This window comes from Helianthus annuus, chromosome 5 (genome assembly GCF_002127325.2).
Source record: "Helianthus annuus cultivar XRQ/B chromosome 5, HanXRQr2.0-SUNRISE, whole genome shotgun sequence".
NCBI lineage: Eukaryota > Viridiplantae > Streptophyta > Magnoliopsida > Asterales > Asteraceae > Helianthus > Helianthus annuus.
The window spans coordinates 123,407,653-123,423,882 of NC_035437.2; the positions used below are offsets into that span (position 1 = coordinate 123,407,653).

Below are 16,230 nucleotides of genomic sequence, written 5' to 3' on the forward strand. Positions count from 1 at the left end.
AAATGGCTGCAAAATATGAAAAATCAGCCATAGCATGCTAGGCGTCACCGTAGCTTACGGCGGTCGCTGTAGCTTACGGTGGACCCTGAGATGATTTTGCCACCGTAAGGCAGTAGCTCAGGGCCATAAGGAAATAAACGCCACCGTAAGCTACGGTAGCCACCGTAGCTTACGGTGGAGACCATTTTCAGCCAATTTGAAATATGTTGTTCTGTTTGTTGTTTTTATCATACGGAAAGTATCAAGAACGTTATAATGAGATTCTAAAGGTTAAGAAAAGTGACACTAAGATATGTAGAAGAAAGAATACCATAATGTTGGTTGTCAGAAATGCCGTGTTTCCAAAGGAAGTTTGAGGATGTATTTTGTCGCAAGTATTTTTACATATTAAAAAGAACGAGAGCTATGCATTACTATTTTGATTACATGATAGAAAGAATGAATGAATGTTAAAATAAAGAAAGATGTCTATGTGTAGATGGAGGATAGTAGAGGCACGAATGATGACGAATCGGCACAACAAGAACAACTAAAAACTATGATTTTGGAAGAGGTTGGAAAGGAAATCCAGGCAAATATTCCTCGGTTAGCCCAAGAAGTGGAGAGTCATGTGTTGGAAGTGGTGGAAACGATGATGGCGAGTAAGATGGACGAGTTAAAAGGGATGATTGGTGAAATACAAGGAAAGAAGGGGACTCGCAAATGCACATACAAGGAATTTATGGCGTGTAATCCTTTACCCTATAAAGGAGAGATTGATCCTATTGCATGTCAAAGATGGATCGCAAGCACGGAGGCGGTGTTCGTGAGGAGCCACTGTGAAAAAGAAGATCAAGTAATGTTTGCCACTGGCTTGTTACAACTACAAGCTAAAGATTGGTGGGATGCTTTTTGTAAAGAAATTGGTGAAGAAAAAATTCAAGCCTTGACATGGCAAGAGTTCAAAGAACCTTTCGTAAAGTATCACTGCCCGCAATCTGCCATCGATAGGATCCAAGAAGATTTCTTGCGTCTTCGTCAAAAAGACGAAACAATTGATGAAATCACCAACTCATTTCTCGACAAGCTGAAATTTTGTCAAGAGATAGCAGGAACGGAAAGAATGAAGATAATTCGCTATCATAGCATGCTAAAAGCTGAGTATAGGGAGTTTATAACTCCCTCTAAATGTGAAACCTTGAACGAGCTCATTAATTGGGTCCGAGATAGGGAGATCGAACTAAGAAGGCAAGCAGAAAGAGGCGAGAAGAGAGCATCTGAGAATGTTCCCAACTCAAGCCCGTCAAAGAAACAGAAATTTCAAGATCATGGCAAGAAGGATAAGGCGAAAGGTAGCATCCCTAAATGCAAGACTTGTGGAAAGTTACACACGGGGGAGTGCTTGAAGGGAAAGAAGGGGTGTTACAATTGTGGTCAAGAGGGACATCCATACTATAGATGTCCTAATCCTACCCGAACGTGTTATAACTGTTTCTAACCGGGTCATATTAAGGCTGAAGGTTCCAAGCTTCAACAGAAAACTGATAAGGAAGTAAGAAAGGAGGAAGTCCCAAGAGCTAAGGGGAGAATGTTTCAGATTTCGACTAAAGAAGCAAAGGACCACCCGAATGTTGTGTCAGGTATATTCTTATTGAACTTGATACCTACATATGTGGTATTTGATACCGGAACCAGTAGATCGTTGTATCAAGTGAATTAGTATCACACCCCTCTTTTAGAATCGAAAGAATGCATGTGCCCTTAGAAGTAGAAATAGCGGATAGTAAGAGTTATTTGTTACACGAAGTTTGTAGAAATCGTGAAATCATCGTTGAAGATGAGAAGTTTGCCATTGATCTTATTCCCATGGTATTGGGAGAATTCAAGGTTGTAGTTGGCATGGATTGGCTAGCCAAACATTATGCTGAAATTCAATGCGAGAAAAAGGTGATTCATGTATTAACACCGGGAGGAAAACGAGTGAGTATACAAGGGGAAAGGAATGTTAATTCGAAACTTTATTCTATAGTCCAAGCATTCAAGTATGTACGAAATGGAAGCAAGGCATTTCTAACTTACGTGATAGATACTAACCAGGATACCCCTAGGATAGAAGAGGTTGAAGTTGTGAACGAATTTCTTGATGTATTTCCGGAAGATTTGCCAGGGCTTCCACCAGAACGTGAGGTGGATTTTAAGATTGAATTGTATCCCGATGCCAAACCCGTAGCCAAAGCTCCTTATAGGTTGGCCCCAACTGAAATGCGGGAGTTAATGGTTCAGATACAAGAGTTACACGACAAGGAATTTATACGCCCGAGCGTATCGCCTGTTCTTTTTGTCAAAAAGAAAGATGGTTCGATGCGCATGTGCATCGACTATCGAGAGTTAAATAAGCTAACGGTGAAAACCGTTACCCGTTGCCCCGAATCGATGATCTCTTTGATCAGTTACAAGGGGCAAGTTGGTTTTCAAAAATTGATTTACGGTCCGCGTACCATCAGTTAAGGGTACGGGATGAGGATGTGGTGAAGACGACATTCAGAACACGATACGGACATTACGAGTTCTTAGTAATGTCCTTTGGGTTCACGAACGCGCCCGCCACGTTCATGGATCTTATGAATCGAGTTTGTCGGGCCATGTTAGACAAATTCGTTAAAGTTTTTAGTGATGATATCTTGGTTTATTCCCGAAGTAAAGCCGAACATGCGTACCATTTGCGTGAAATTCTTAAAGTGCTCCGCAAGGAGAAATTCTACGCGAAATTCTCTAAGTGTGCTTTTTGGCTTAGAGAAGTACAATTTCTCGGTCATGTGATTAATGCGGATGGTATCCTAGTAGATCCGTCAAAAATGGAAGCTGTTATGAAGTGGGTACCTCCGAAGAACCCAAGCGAAGTGAGAAGCTTTTTGGGTTTAGCAGGCTATTATAGGAGGTTTATTCAAGACTTTTCTAAATTGGCCCTGCCGTTGACCAAGTTAACAAAGAAGAATGAGAAGTTTACATGGGGTACAGATCAAGAGAAAGCATTTCAAACTCTGAAGAGAAACTGTCAAGCTCCCGGTATTAACCCTACCTGATGGAACGGAAGACTTGGTTGTGTTTACTGATGCATCACACCAAGGGTTAGTATGTGTCTTAATGCAAAGGGGTAGAGTCATTGCTTATGCTTCAAGTCAATTGAAACCACATGAAAGTAATTATCCAACCCATGACTTGGAATTAGCAGCAGTAGTGTTTACTTTGAAGATATGGATACATTATCTATACGGAACAAAAAGCACAATTTATTCTGACCACAAAAGCCTTAAATACTTTTTTCGAGCAAAAGGATTTAAATATGAGGCAACGAAGGTGGTTAGAACTTCTTAAAGATTATGATTGTGAAATCCTTTACCATCCGGGCAAGGCAATTGTAGTGGCCAATGCCCTGAGCTGAAAGGATTATCCGCCTCCAATTCAAGTGAAGTCCATGAAAATGGTAGTTACACCTCGATTTCTCGAAATGATCAAGGAAGCCCAAATCAAATCGCTGAGCGGAATGGATTCAAAGAAGGAAAGAACAAAGGGGTTTGTTGAAAAATTAGAAGAAAGACCCAATGGAATTAAATCAATGTATGGCCGGATATGGATACCTTGATTTAGTGAAGCAAAAGACGTGATACTCGAAGAAGCTCACAAGTCCCGATTTTCGGTTCATCCAGGAGCTACAAAAATTATCTGGATTTGAAGAAAAGCAATTGGTGGCCCGGGATGAAACGGGATATTGTAAAATATGTTGCAAAGTGTCGAACTTGTTCCAAAGTTAAGGCGGAACACCAGAAACCTTGTGGCATGATTCAATCATTGGAAATTCCGGTGTGGAAATGGGAAAATGTGACTATGGATCTTGTAACTAAACTCCCAAAGATAAAGAAAGGGCATGATGCCATATGGGTGGTCGTAGATCGACTCACCAAAAGCGCTCACTTTTTACCTACCCGGGAAACCGCTACCTCAGAAAAATTGGCGAAAATTTATGTAAACGAGATTATATCTCGTCACGGGGTACTCGTATCCATTATTTCAGATTGAGATATCCGATTCACATCTCGATTTTGGCAAAAGTTTCATGATGAGATCGGTATAAAATTACATTTCAGTACCACCTACCACCCTCAAACGACTGGTCAATCCGAACGGACCATCCAAACGCTCGTTGATATGTTAAGAGAGTGCGTGATGGATTTTGGGGGAAGCTGGGATGATCATCTACCCTTGGTAGAATTTTCATATAATAATAGCTATCATAGTGGTGTACAAATGACCCCTTATGAAATGCTATACAGAAGGAAATGTCGGACTCCCATATGTTGGGAAGATGTGGGACAAAGAGAAATTGCACCCAGCGACGTAGTAGCCATAACTAACGAGAAGATTGATCTTATACGGGCTAGATTAAAGGCGGCACAGGATCGACAAGCAGCATATGCAAATCACAGAAGACGCCCTCTTGAATTCCAAGTTGGGGATTATATGTATTTGAAAGTATCCCCATGGAAGGGCGTAATACGTTTTCAAAAGCGAGGGAAATTGGGTCCGCGATACATAGGACCTTTTAAGGTTCTAGCACGAGTTGGAAGGGTAGCATATCAATTGGATTTACCGTCAGCTTTAGAAGGGATTCATAATACGTTCCATGTATCTCAACTAAGGAAATGTCTATCGGATGAAACTGCTTACGTATCTCACGATGATACTGAATTAGATGAACGTATGAATTACGTTGAAAGACCAATAGCTATTAAGGATTCCAAGACAACGCATCTTCGAAACAAGACCATTAGACAAGTTTTAGTCCAATGGCAACACAGAAAGGGTTCGGAGCTAACTTGGGAATCGGAAGAAGATATGCGGAAAGACTATCCAGCACTATTTGGTACGTATTTAAGTTTCGGGGACGAAACTTCTTTTAAGGGGGGTAGATTTGTAACACCCCAAAAATGGTAAATTATGCATAATCGTTAAAATTAATTATAAAAGTTATGTAGTTAAAGAATGTGTTCTGATATATGCCTAAGAATGGAAAATGCCTAGAAATAAATAAACACCTAATCTAGAGGGACTAAACATGGCCAAATGAAAAAAAGATAGTATTTAAAATAAATAAACTCAAAACAAACACATTGGGTGTGTGTTTGAGTTCAACCAAACCAAAGAAAAAAGGGGTAAATCCTAGTTGAATCAAAATCAAGCTAATTGGAGAGGGAATTCAGTGTAAAATCGGTGCATGAAACTCGATTGTTGATCATCTTAACCTTCTTAACAAACGGTAAGTCGAATTTTGGTGATTTGATGATCATGAAGAAAATGGCTTTTAACCAATCTTGAAGATATATGAGAAATTGAATGATTTTCAGTTAGATTAGCACTATAGAACAAGAATTATGTTTGAGATTTCTCATCTTAGTGATTTATGTGGGAAAACCCAATTGTATGAATGGATGATGATGGATGATTAATGTGTAGGAGTAATAATTGTTGTAATGTTGTGATGAAAACATGCATAATATGTATCTTTGATAAATAGGTTGTTAAAACAATGAATAATTATGTGAAATTGTTGATTTTGTTGAAGAATGTTATGAATTAGTTGAATCATGAATTGAACACTTGTACATGATGCATTGACAGTAGTACACATGCCAAATGTTCGACAAAATGCCTCAACTAGAAATTCTACATTTTTTACTTGAACCACATATGTGATGATCATGTTTTAAGTATGTACATAACACTTGTATTGAGTTATGATGCTTTATCCCAAAAGTACTCATGATAAGTAAGAATGGAATGAAAAGATCTTAACGTAAACGTGATTATGTATAGGGATAAAGGAAGAGAGTTCGAATCACACAAAGCAAGGAGGAAATCAAGACCGAGGTACGCTACTTGTACAATTCATGGTTTTATTATATTATTGTTTTACCATATGATTTGATAATTGAATCGATCATGAAAAGTACTTGTGTAGAACTCATTAAATGGGTCGAATATGTTGGTTTAGAATGCAAGAGAATGAATTTTGTGTGTGGACCATTTTATGAATGGGTCAAAAGAATTAGAATGTAAGAATGAAAATGATGGTATGAAGCTCCATTTTTGGAACATACTTATGTGCAAGAATGATGGTATCAAAGTAATTAGTAACTTGTAAGTTCGCGGATGTCATAATGGCTATAAATCCGTGAGTTGAAATCTTGAGTTAAAAAGAAAGAAATTTAGTTTTAATGAAGTTTACTTTGTTGTGGTGATGTAGGTAAATCTCAAGTTTAAATATCAAGCTTCGTCCGGTTCGAACACGCTTCAAAGCCCGTCACATGTTCCACTACTTTTGTAAAGAAGACAATGTCTAATACTTTTTGTCACTTTTGTTTATGTCTAGTAGCTAAACCTTAGCTCCTATCATGTTTGTCTCTTGAAAACCTTAGTAGGTTGTAAGTATTTTAAACTTAATGGTTTTCGTATGTGCGTCAAGGTTCGTTTGATGGTATATATTATGTCTTTTGAAATGCGTCGTGTTAAAAATGAAATTTTGATTGTGAAAAACAGGGGACCGCTCGTAGTACGAACGGGTCATGCCCAAATTTCGTTAGATATAGTATGTCATTAATTAAATTTTAAACGGAAAAATTTTGGGCGTTACATCAGCGCACCAGAATTATATTCATCTTACGGTCCGTAAGCACCAAGGACTTACGGTCCGTATGAGGTTGCCAGGAAAGTTATTTTGAGAATTTCATAACTTTAGTCCTTGGACTTTGATTCTTTGGCCCATTGGCACTTTTAGTCCCTCTCCTTCCTCGTAGATGGCATTAGTCGTAGATCCGGGACGCGTTTTAGTTAACCCATAGTAATAATTTCTCTCTCCTTCCCAGAGTCGGGATTAATCGGAGATTCAGAACACGTTTCAGTGAACGTACATTGTAGGTCCTTCCTCCTTCCACATAGTCGGGATTATAGCTGGAGGTTTCTCCCTCCACATAGTCGTGATTAGTTGGAGAATTGGACACGTGTCGTTACGTAGTTGGATGAAATTTTTGGGGTGTTACAATGCTCTTAAAAAACCATAATACACAAATTAAAACCTAAAATTTGTAAGCTAATACATAAATTAAAACCTAGAAGTTGTAACCTAGTACATAAATTAAGACTAGAGGTTGATCAACTACAATTCTAAACATTAGGACTTGAAAACTAAGATGAGAACACTGAGATTTTAGCTAATCTAGATTGTGTTAGGTATCAAATAATAGTAGAGGGGGTCAATTGTAATATTAGCAAAGTAGGAGAATCACACATGTACACTTGTATTAGTTCTATTATATAGTTAAACACCATCTGATGAATGAAAAAGGTATCGATGATTTGAGAGTTTACTTCTTCTTCTCTGTGTTTCTTTCTTTTTTTAGGGTAACAACGGTATTCTACTACAACAATTGAATTAAGGCTTAACAACCAGATGTGGATAACTTTGAATTAGGTCAACAATCAAGCATTTTGAAGAATTTTAACAAGCAACAACCAACAACAACGATTACAGCAACAATCGGTTAACCAGACAATGGGCTTCAGAGTTCGCACTGGAGTTCGATTTCAAAGTCGGTTCATAGCAGCAACAATTTTTTATTGGAATATAAACCAGTTGGGGGTTTCAAATTCAGCAGCAAATCAACATCGCAAAGGAGCAGATTATAGCTTGTACACAATAAGGTATTGTCAGAGATTATTGTGATTCATTCCTGATCTTGTTCAATCAGGTTAATAATTGTGAAGAATTGACGGATTTCTATGCTATCTACCTCTTTATATGTGGTTTAAAACCAAGAATTAGGAACATCTTTGTCAAATGGAATCAATATAGCTATTTTAAAGTGGAAGATGTCATATCTTTGGCTTTGAAAATAGATATCAATAATCTGAGTGATTCTTTCTCTCTATTCGGCCCGAGTCTTTTTTTTACATGGAAGGATTAGGGTTCAATTTTTAGAAAAGTCTTTGGGAATTAATGGAAGGTAATGAATGTTTTGAGAATGGAAAAATTCAAGAAGTTGATATTGTTCAAGAAACGATTGAAGATGAAGTAATTGATAAGTCTATTATTTTTGTTCAAGAACTCGGTGATAATGAGTTTCTAGGAACAGATTTTGCAAAGGATTTACATGGTAGTGACTAGTGAGTCTTTAAATCAAGATTTGAGTATTCAAGCACTTACTAATGGTAATGATTCAAATTGAAAAGATGATAATGATAATTAGGTTCATATGGTCCTTTTCTAATGACACGCTAGAAGATGATCAATAAGAGGGTGGTACTTCAAAACAATATAAAAGTGGTGAAAATGCATGGGTTGATCCAGAAATAAGGAAGAAGAAATCAGTTTCCTTGTTTTTACCTAATGTAACAGTCATGAATAAGTGTCTTGGGTCAGACCATCAGGTGATATTGGGTAAGCATGTTAGAGTCTTGAGTTTATGGAAAGTATTAGGTTCACTAAAAAAGAAGAAACGAGTAAAGTAGATAGATACGGGTTTGGTTTTGTAACATGGGATGTGAAGGGGGTGTTATTGTGGCATCATAAAATGGATCATTTCTTGTGGTCAATTTAGAGGGTGTACTTGGCTAAGTAGGCTATGATTTAAAGCGATTTAATGTGACCAAGACTAAGGAAACCTGGCAATTAAGTGTTGAATGTGGTTAGAAATTTTGAATGGAACCGGGTTTGCTATGTGTTTCGGCTTGTGTTAGTTCGGTTGAAGGCTCTTTTACGAAGGAATTAGCTCTCATGGTTATTATAAAGAAAGACGAATATAGGAATCTGAAATTGAAGCTTGTTAATAGAAATCATATTTTATATAGAGAGCATAATGGAAGTTCTTCAGTTAACGGGAAAAGAATCAGTTTGGTGGACTTCCTAGGTTTATTGAATCTGTTTTTTTTATGAGAGTGATTCTCTTAAGGCTGTGAATATACAAGAACCATGGAAGTTTAATGGAAGTTAGATTCATGAAGAGTTTAGTGGTAAACTGAAGGCAATAGGTAGTGTTGATTCAAGAAATGGTGAAAAAGAAGTTGACATAAATCAAATTCAGTATATTATAGTTTCTTTTGTTGAGTTGGATATCACATCTGTAATTGAGGTTTCTAATAACCTGAACAATTTAAAGGGTCACTTGAGTGGGTTGAGGAATAATTGGAACAAAGAATTTGAGATTCTAAATCAAAGGATCATGAAAGAAGAAACAAAAAATGAAACTGATGTATTAGTGGAACATTTTAACATTCATATCGAAGGACTAGTGACAACAAGAATGTTTTGCAACTTCTATCTTGCTTTCGAGTACATGGAACATGATTTGGCTGCATATGCTGCTAGTTCTACAACCCAATTTTCAGAGTCCAATTTGTTCTACAACACAATTTTCAGAGTCCAGTTGATAGTTAAAATGACCAAACATGTGAAGAGTTCGAGATCTAAAGTTAAATGTGTTGTGGAAGTCGTTTCAATGATCACAGTTCAACCATCAAGACTTGATGAAGCACACAAATTTTCACAATTTGGTTTTGATAGTTTTGATTAGCACATTTGTTTTTTTTTTACATTTGATAAAAACTGTTAATTTTTTTCCTTATTTCGATTTTTGGGAACAAAAATCGTTTGAGGAGGGAGTAATGTTAGGTATCAAATAATAGTAGAGGTATCAAATAATAGTAGAGGGGTCAATTGTAATAATAGCAAAGTTAGAGGATCACACATGTACACTTGTATTAGTTCTAATTTTGTACTTAACAACCATCTCTGATGAATGAAAAGAGTATCGATGATTTGAGAATCTACTCCTTCTTCTCTATGTTTCTTTCTTCTCATTATCGATCACAAACTAATACGTAACAAATTGCGCGTGTGGGGGGGGGGGGATGAGTAGATTTGATAGTTGGATTATGCATATTGCTGTAGATAAAAATTTTCTTTGCCTTTTGACATACATATTGTGGTCTAAATCTAAAGATGGTTCCTAATTCAAGGGTCAGGATATACTAGGAAGCTGTTTTGGCTAGGAAGGCTACTAATTAATCTTCACCATCAATTGATTAATCAAAGACTTTGATTAAATGGGTATAATTGATAAAAAAAGGAGGCGTGTGAGATTGTGTATGAGTATTCTAGTCAATCCAAAGTAATAGTTTCTCTCTCCTCCAATCCCCCCGTTTTTAAACGTTAATAACTCTTTCATACCATATTATTTTTTTATAAAAATTGCACCAAAAAACGGTGTTTTTTATCTTTAAAACGAGTATACTATTGCTATATTTTTGAAAAAAAAAAATTCGAAAACTCAGATGCATAAAATGCAATGGACAAAAAACATAAAAAATGACTTCTTTTTTTTTCTAAAACGCAATTGACAAAAAACACAAAGAAATGTGTTGTTTCTAAAACACAATAGCTGAAAAACACAAAAAATGTTTTTTTTTTTTTTTTTTTTTTTGTAAAACGCAATGGCCTAAAACCACAAAAAAATGTCTTTTTTCTAAAACGCAATAGCCAGAAAACACAAAAAATGTCTTTTTTCTAAAGCGCAATGGGCAGAAAATACCTTCTTTCTAAAACGCAATAGCTAGAAAACACAAAGATATGTCTTTTTTCTAAAATACAATGGAAAGAAAACACAAAAAATGTCTTTTTTTTTCTAAAACGCAATGGTCAGAAAACACATTTTTTTTTCTAAAACGCAATGGCTAGAAAACAAAAAAAAATGTCTTTTTTCTAAAACGGAATGGACTAAAAACACATAAAATGTGTTTTACCTAAAACGCAATGGACTAAAAACACAATAAAATTTGTTTTTTCTAAAATGCAATGGACTGAAAATACAAAAAAAAAATGTTTTTTTTCATTTCTTTGTAAAACGCAATGACTCAATTCAAAAACCCAGATTTTAAAAATGTAATTCAAAATTTTCTTAAATAGATCAAAGTCGATTTCTTCATATTTTTTTCAACGATTGACGAAATTTGAATGCTAGAAACACGTATTAGCGATCGAATCGAACGAATCGAATGATTCACTTCAAAATCACGGGAAAAAATGAGATATTGAATGAAATTAAACTGGGTTTCTTCAAAAAAAAAAGTTGAAGAGCACGTTGATTGGGTGTTTGAATCATTGATTGGTAACAAAAATCGCACTATAATGTAGTGATTATTGAGATAGAAAGTGAAGAAAAGGTTGAAGATGGTGGGTTTTGAAGTTACAGAGAGAAAAGAAGGAAAAACATTAGATAAAATTGACTAACATACCCTTTCTTTTATTTTTAAATTTTGACACATGTCATAATTATATTACTTTCTATTCTTTCTAGATAAATTAAACTTCATATTTAATCATTTGGGTGAGGATCAAATAGAAATTTTATTTTGGCTAGGAAGGATAGGAAGTAATAGGATTATGACATGTGACAAAATTTAAAATAAAAAGGAATGGTATTTTAGTCAATCGTATCCAATTTTCTTCCTTCTTCTCCCCAGTAACTTCAAAACCCACCATTTTCAAAACCCACCATCTTCAACATTTTCTTCACTTACTATCTCAATAATCACTATATTATAGTGCGATTTTCGTCACCAATCAATGATTCAAACACCCAATCAACGTGTTCTTCAACTTTTTTGAAGAAACCCAGTTTAATTTCATACAAAATCTCGTTTTTTCCCTGTAATTTTGAAGCGAATCACTCGATTCGTTTGATTCGATTGCTAATAAGTGTTTGTAACATTCAAATTTCGTCAATCAGTGAAGAAAATTCGAAGGAATCTATGTAAGAAATTTTTTAATCTCATTTTTACGATCTTGGCGGGGGTCCGGGGGCAGCGCCCCTGGGAGCAGGGTCCAAGGGGCAGCAGCCCCTGGCGGGGTCCAGAAATTGCCTCATTTCGAAGACACAAATTCGTAGGTAAAACACATTTTTGAAGTGTTTTCTGGCCATTGCGTTTTAGAACTAAGACATTTTTATATGTTTTCTAGCCATTGCGTTTCATAAAAACACATTTTTGAAGTGTTTTTAGTCATTGCGTTTTAGGTAAATAAATAGATGGTCAAGATTACTTCCTAGACTTTCTACCCAAATAAACTTTCTATTATATCGTAACCCTTAATCATATTCCTCTAGTTCAAATCATATCTAATATAATTTTAAACATACTAGTTGATGCCCCGCCCGCATTGCGGGGCGATTACCGAATAATTCTCAACCAATTAAAAAAAACAGTACTATAGTTTTGTTAGAAAGGAAAACTAAAATGATGACAAGATCGTAATTTTTAGCGGGGGTAAAATCGTAATTTTTAGCTAGGGGAAAACCATATTTTTATTTTGAACTGGGGAAAAACGTAATTTTGAATTGAAGGTGAAAGCGTAATTTTGAACCGAGGGTGAAAGCATAATTTTGAACCGAGGGGAAAATCAATTCATTCATTACAGAAAAGACAAAAAATAAAGCAAAATAAGTTGTGTATATGATGCGTGTCAGTGTGTATATATTTTTGATGTATATTTAAGCCCTTTTTACACTTTTAGCCAAGTTTTAAATTTATAAAACACGATATTTACTAACACTAAACACACATATGGGCAAGTGCACCCATCGTGGACGTAGTATAGTGTTGGTAAGATACCGAGGTCGTCCAAGGACACAAGAGCTTTTAATACCGGTTTATCCTCAACGTCTAATCAAATCAAAAAGGTTAGAAAAATGTTTTAAACTAAGAAAAATAAAAACTAACTAAATGCTGAAAATAAAAATAAAATAAAAACAGATAGACAAGATGAATCACTTGGATCCGACATGTGTATTAGTATAACCTTTGATTATTTTCGCACTTTTGCACTTATTTAAGAGATTATCTTAGTTATTGTAGTAGGCCCCTCTTTTGAAGGCGACGTTACCCTCAACCCAGTAGTTTGAGTCAGCAAGGATACAATCCTAAAGGGTCGGATTATTGAAAGATAATGAATTAAGTTATTAATGCAAATTATGGTAGGCCCCGCTTTTGGCGGTGACGTTACCCTCGGCTAAGTAGTCTGAGTCAGCAGGGATACAGTCCTAAATAGCCGGGTTATAGTATTAATAGTAGTTAACTTATGAGGGGGTCAAAGAGTTTGGATCCCCGCCATCCAATACCTATGGGCATTGAAGGAGATCCTACTAAATTTGACCCAGGTCCCAAGCAGGACCTCTAAACGCTGAACAAGGGCAAGACCTTTACCAAACCGTTCCCTTAACCCCCGACCAGGTAGCCAACATATCTCCATATAGACCGTGGAGATATGAATGGTGAAAATCTTTTATTTTATATAGACAGTAAAATAATGCCAAGACACCACGGACAAACGATAAGGAAAGATCACCTTCAACATAAGTAACTAGTTATTAAAGTCATTAATACAAAACCAAATAAAAAGTGCAAAAGATTAAAAATAAAAAGTATTATACTAAACACTTGTCTTCACCAAGTGATGTAAGAGACTTAGGCAAACATGGCCTTGATTGTCAAGAACTCTTACGATCAATCTTGGATCCCGAGACGACTCACACACTCTACGATGGACAATGGATGATGGTGGTGGATGATGGTGTTATGGTGGTGGTGGGTGGTGGATGAGGTGTGAGAGAGGTGGTGTGCCAAGGGATGAGGGAGAATGAAACCAAGCTCCTCTATTTATAGGCTGGACAGAACGCTGGACACGGCCCCGTGTCCACTGGACACGGCCCCGTGCCCGTCTGACACTCTCTCTCTTCATTAATTGTAATTGCGAATTACAATTAATGCGCCTGCTGTACTTTCAACACGCCCCCGTGCCCGCTGGGCACGGCCCCGTGGTGAGCAATGGAAGCTTCTACTAGTTTGTCTTTTCTGCTGCTTCCTGGGCACGCCCCCGTGTTCGCTGGACACGGGGCGTGTTCAGACTCTGTTTTCTTCTCTTTGTTTTGGGAGGTGCCGTTGAGGGTCCGGGCAGTCCACTTTTGTTCCTTTTCTTGTATTTATGGTAGAATTAGTGGTCTTTTTGCTTCTTTTGTGATTTTGAGCTCATTTCATCCTGAAAATACAAAAGGAAGACAAAAACACTCTTTTTCCAACATTAGTACTTAAAAAGGGTTAGTTTTATGCCTTAATTGATGTGTTTTATATGTTGCATTTTACACACATCAAATACCCCCACACTTGAACTTTTGCTTGTCCTCAAGCAAAACTCTTTTAATGTGGCTTACACTCCCAAATGGAATAGGTAGAAGAGAAGTTTTTTAGCTTGTCCTAGAGTGTCGGGAATCCAAGGTTTTTATAGGTTTTATTTTTATTTTATTTACAATCCTATTCGTCATGATTTATTTTGAACTTTTCATAAGATAAACTACTTATTTTGGTATAACATGACTTATTAAAATTCCATTTATATACAAGTTCACATACCTCACGGGAGATCACTCAACACTCGGCCGAAGGTGTATATTTAAGTGAATCGCTCGAGAGCGGCACGGACTTACGTTTTCCATAGGCTTGCCAAGCGATCAATCCTCCTCCTTTTTAACTTTTTACCTTTGTAAATATCAAGAGGACTTTTGGGGTGAAGGCTTGGGTTTAAAGGTGGGTGGTTGGTTAGTGGTTAGTAAAAAGGGCGAAAATCGTAACAAGTGTCGGTTTTCATACCTTGACATTTATTTTTGAAGTATTTCTCCAAACAAGCTTTTGTAGCTTTTGTTTGTTTTTGACTTCATTATTCATTTTTTTTTTCGTCACGTAGAGGGTATGTTTATGAAAAACCGAGCTTGTTACTAAAATAAGGGTGAAAAAATGAAAAAGGTTTTTTTTTTTTTTTTTTTTTGTGGGTAAAAAAAATTGTTTTGGGGGTAATGAAATGAAAGGTTTAGGCTCAAAGGGGTTTTTCTAGGGGGATTTTGGGTAGGTAAAAAAAATGAAAAATAATGGTTTTGAAAGAAAAATAGTTAGTCCTAATGCCTCCATCATTTACTTACTTGGGTTTAAGTTGGTAAGGACCGGGAATGTATCGTCGTGGCAAGTTCTAGATTTGTAAAGACCGAGCGGCTATTCACACAAGAAACGAAAAATGAGCATTTAATCTAAATATGTATATTTTTATGCTCAATAAAGGCTCAAAACTCACTTTTGTGGGAATGGGTTTTTAATGTGACCAAGCATATATAATCGAATTTTAGCTAGACTTGTTATACCGTTTCGTAATTTTCTTATGTTAGTTCTTTTTATCACGACGCTATCGGTTGTAAAATAAAAAAAATATATAACCCTTTTATAACTTGTTATTCCCAACTTAAACTAAGACAAGTAAATAAAAAAAAATGAAAAAGTTTTTTGAAAAAAATTTGGGGTGTTTAGCGGTTCCAATAGAGTTTTGTGTAAGGCTTGTTTTAGGATTTTGCAAAATTTCAAGGTTTTAGCATCCCCCCCACACTTAAATTACACATTGTCCTCAATGTGTCCAAAAATAAAGTTTTTGGTTGATTAGAATGTGAAAAAGTGTGTTTAAAAACAAAGATTTGTGTTACTGGCACTCTGGACACGGCCCCGTGTTGACCGGGCACGGCCCCGTGGTCAAGTGCCAGTAACAAAAATTATAGAAGTGAAACAGAAGCCTGGACACGGGGGCGTGTCCGCTGAACACGGCCCGTGTCCAGTTACCTGAACTGGGTGATTTCCTGCAGGGGGCTCAGCACGGGGCCGTGTTGGTTGGGCACGGCCCGTGTGGAGCCTTCTGTTATGGAGATTTTTGTCGGTTTGTTCTGTTCTTCTGCATGGTTCCATTTTTTCTCGTTCCCTTTTTTCATCCATTACCACCATGAGTCCATTTTATTCTGCAAAAACTAAAAGATTAAACTAAACTAAGGATAGGTCCGCGGAATGCCTCCGTGGTGCGCCACGTTTATAAGGGTCTTTGGCTAGACCCGATTCCCGGTCACACGTCTTTTGATTGGGGTGCCTTGCCTCCCAAGTTACACCGTCGGAGAGCGGCATCCAAGCTTGAATCAATAACCTTCATGTAGTGGACCGGGTCGTCATCCTCTATTCTCTTCCCAACTCCAAATTTTACCTCATCGTCCCCATATCTCAAAGTTAGTGTCCCGTCATTCATGTCCACCACTGCTTGTGCGGTGGCAAGGAAGGGTCTCCCTAGAA

General features: G+C 36.7%; 2 protein-coding genes and 1 long non-coding RNA gene across 3 annotated transcripts; all 3 read left to right on the forward strand.

Moving 5' to 3' along the window:
• Nucleotides 1-478: 478 nt before the first annotated feature.
• Nucleotides 479-3,062, forward strand: LOC110927373. The gene is made up of 4 exons (XM_022171073.1): nucleotides 479-1,331; nucleotides 1,500-1,619; nucleotides 1,787-2,310; nucleotides 2,484-3,062. Exons 1-4 carry the CDS (start codon nucleotides 479-481, stop codon nucleotides 3,060-3,062), a joined length of 2,076 nt encoding a protein of 691 aa, XP_022026765.1.
• Nucleotides 3,063-4,203: 1,141 nt separating this feature from the next.
• Nucleotides 4,204-4,971, forward strand: LOC110927296 (transposon Tf2-1 polyprotein). Its single transcript, XM_022170989.1, has one exon. It carries the CDS (start codon nucleotides 4,204-4,206, stop codon nucleotides 4,969-4,971), a length of 768 nt encoding a protein of 255 aa, XP_022026681.1.
• A 205-nt stretch (nucleotides 4,972-5,176) lies between these two features.
• On the forward strand, nucleotides 5,177-6,449 carry LOC110935038. The gene is made up of 3 exons (XR_002588822.1): nucleotides 5,177-5,293; nucleotides 5,851-5,904; nucleotides 6,281-6,449. It is a non-coding gene; the product is annotated as an uncharacterized LOC110935038 (long non-coding RNA).
• The last annotated feature ends 9,781 nt before the right edge of the window (nucleotides 6,450-16,230 follow it).